General features: G+C 32.5%; 1 protein-coding gene across 2 annotated transcripts in view; it reads left to right on the plus strand.

Annotated features, from left to right (window-relative positions):
- Positions 1-1840: 1840 nt before the first annotated feature.
- The window catches only part of LOC106476964 (vascular endothelial growth factor A-like), a 10742-nt gene continuing 8972 nt past the window's right edge, over positions 1841-3610 (plus strand). For both annotated transcript variants that reach the window (XM_022380692.1, XM_013937577.2), the window contains exon 1: positions 1841-1887. In XM_022380692.1, coding sequence (XP_022236400.1) covers positions 1842-1887 — 46 coding nt within the window. In that variant the 5' untranslated portion in view covers position 1841. The remainder of the gene's footprint in view (positions 1888-3610) is intronic.

The raw sequence follows: 3610 nt of genomic DNA on the forward strand, positions 1-3610 counted from the left end.
ATTATGTTCTAGTACAGTTCGTACTGTACGTCACTTATCCACTATTATGTTCTAGTACAGTTCCTACTGTACGTCACTTATCCACTATTATGTTCTAGTATAGTTCCTACTGTACGTCACTTATCCACTATTATGTTCTAGTACAGTTTGTACTGTACGTCACTTATCCACTATTATGTTCTAGTATAGTTCCTACTGTACGTCACTTATCCATCTTATGTTCTAGTACCTGTACAAGAACATAATAATGGATAAGTGATGTACAGTAGGAACTGTACAAGAACATAATAGTGGATAAGTGACGTACAGTAGGAACTGTACAAGAACATAATAGTGGATAAGTGATGCAGAGTAGGAACTGTACTAGAACATAATAGTGGATAAGTGACATACAGTAGGAACTGTACTAGAACATGAGAGTGGATAAGTGACGTACAGTAGGAACTGTACTAGAACATAATAGTGGATAAGTGACGTACAGTAGGAACTTTCCTACTGTACGTCACTTATCCACTATTATGTTCTAGTACAGTTCCTACTGTACGTCACTTATCCACTATTATGTTCTAGTACAGTTCCTACTGTACGTCACTTATCCACTCTTATGTTCTAGTACAGTTCCTACTGTACGTCACTTATCCTAATTTTTAAAGATGGGGGTTCGATATTTTAAATGGAGCTCATTTTAGAAAATATAATTTCCAAAAAAAAACTTTCTACTTTTAATATATATTTATATTTATGATTAAATTTTGTATTAGAGTTCTGTTTGACATTACTTATCACTAATTATATAAAAACACATTTCTTTGTGTACCACCAGTTCTATTAAAGATCTTTTATTTCATCTTTAACATTGGAGATTTCGTCACTGTTTGGATATAACTCGAGGTCAACATTAATTGACTAAGTTTTTGTGAAAGAGATTTCATCAAAGTTTGGATATAGATTCAGGTCAACATTAGTTGTGAACAACTTTGTGTATTTTAATATTTTATGAGTCTTGGCTCTATAACAACTTTGTAAATTTTAATTTTTTATGTCTTGGTTCTCTAACAGTTTCTATATAAATTATAAATGTTTGATGAGTCTTGGATCTTTTACAACTTGTATGCGTATTTTAATACTTTTGATGAGTCTTGGATCTAACAACTTTGTGTATTTTAATACTTTTGATGAGTCTTGGATCTAACAACTTTGTGTATTTTAATACTTTTGATGAGTCTTGGATCTAACAACTTTGTGTATTTTAATATTTTTATGAGTCTTGGATCTAACAACTTTGTAAATTTTAATATTTTCATGAGTCTTGGATCTAACAACTTTGTAATTTTAAGATTTTTATGAGTTTGGATCTAACAACTTTGTGAATTTGAAAATTTTTATGAGTCTTGGATCTAACAACTTTGTAAATTTTAATATTTTTATCAGTTTGGATCTAACAACTTTGTGAATTTTAATATTTTTATGAGTTTGTATCTAACAACTTTGTGAATTTTAATATTTTAATGAGTCTTGGATCTAACAACTTTGTGAATTTTAATATTTTTATGAGTCTTGGATCTAACAACTTTGTGAATTTTAATATTTTAATGAGTCTTGGATCTAACAACTTTGTAAATTTTAATATTTTTATGAGTCTTGGATCTAACAACTTTGTGAATTTTAATATTTTAATGAGTCTTGGATCTAACAACTTTGTGAATTTGAATATTTTTTATGAGTCTTGGATCTCTAACAACTTTGTGAATTTTAAAAGCTGTCACAGTTTATAAATATTGTGTTTCAGTCTTAGAGATTTCTCTAACTTGACCATTTGTTTGTTACATTACTAAAAGAATATGTGCTCTTCTTTTACAGGGAGAGTGAGTGGTATGAACAGTCCAAGTAAGTTTTTGTATCAGTTTGTGTTTCAGATTGTCTTGTAAAATTCCTGAACTTTGTTCTACAGTTAGCAAAAACAGAAAATTTAAACTACTTGAATTGAGAAGTTGGTTAAACACTAAGTTCATAAGTGTAATTTAAGGTTTATGTTTAATGCAAATTTCTATATGTTCGCTGCCACCCCTGTACCTACACTCACAGAAAGTTAAATTTTCTCAAGCTTCTTAAACTGGTGGCTCATTGGTAAACTTAATGACTTATAATGCTAATATTTAAGATTCCATCCCTGCAATAAGCTCAGCATAGAGGGTCCATTGTGCAACTTTGTGCTTCAAAACTAACAAACCTGATAAATACCCGTTTTATCTGTTCATTTTATAAATATTAATTTTTTTTGTGAAATAAACACCAGTGGATATTTTGGATGTAAATAAGAATATGATACTAAAAATAGATACCTAGCATTTAATTTGAAACTTAATGGTATTTTCTTTCAGTTAAAACAAAAATATCTTAAATATGATGTCTAATGAAAAGTCAGCTTGACAATGTTATGATTTCATTTTCCCTTTGAGTATTGTGTGGCAACAGGAAGAAAAAAGTTACAAGTTGTGAGGACTCCAGAATAACAGGAAGGAGAATATAATGTGATGAACATCAATAGAAATTATGAAGAATAAAGGTGCAGACAGAAGAATATCATAGAATAACAGGAAGGAGAAAGTATAAACCATAAGTACTCTGAAAAACCAGGTAGCAATAGAAACAGACTGTGACTACCATGGAACAACAGGATGGAGAAAGATACAAACTGTGAGTACCATGGAACAACAGGAAGGAGAAAGTATAAACTGTGAGTACCATGGAACAACAGGAAGGAGAAATTATAAACTGTGAGTACCATGAAACAACAGGAAGGAGAAAGATACAAACTGTGAGTACCATGGAACAACAGGAAGGAGAAAGATACAGACTGTTAGTACCATGGAACAACAGGAAGGAGAAAGATACAAACTGTAAGTACCATGGAACAACAGGAAGAAGAAAGATACAAACTGTGAGTAGAATGGAACAACAGGAAGAAGAAAGATACAAACTCTAAGTACCATGGAACAACAGGAAGGAGAAAGATACAGACTGTAAGTACCATGGAACAACAGGAAGAAGAAAGATACAAACTGTGAGTACCATGGAACAACAGGAAGGAGAGAGATACAAACTGTGAGTACCATGGAACTACAGGAAGGAAAAAGTATAAACTGTGAGTACCATGGAACAACAGGAAGGAGAAAGATACAAACTGTGAGTACTATGGAACAACAGGAAGGAGAAAGATACAGACCATGAGTACCATGGAACAACGGGAAAGAGAAAGTATAAACTGTGAGTACCATGGAACAACAGGAAGGAGAAAGTATAAACTGTGAGTACCATGGAACAACAGGAAGAAGAAAGGTACAAACTGTAAGTGCCATGGAACAACAGGAAGGAGAAAGATACAAACTGTGAGTACTATGGAACAACAGGAAGGAGAAAGATACAGACCATGAGTACCATGGAACAACGGGAAGGAGAAAGTATAAACTGTGAGTACCATGGAACAACAGGAAGGAGAAAGTATAAACTGTGGGTAGAATGGAACAACAGGAAGGAGAAAGATACAAACTGTGAGTACTATGGAACAACAGGAAGGAGAAAGATACAGACCATGAGTACCATGGAACAA

This window comes from Limulus polyphemus, unplaced genomic scaffold, assembly GCF_000517525.1.
Source record: "Limulus polyphemus unplaced genomic scaffold, Limulus_polyphemus-2.1.2 Scaffold12303, whole genome shotgun sequence".
NCBI lineage: Eukaryota > Metazoa > Arthropoda > Merostomata > Xiphosura > Limulidae > Limulus > Limulus polyphemus.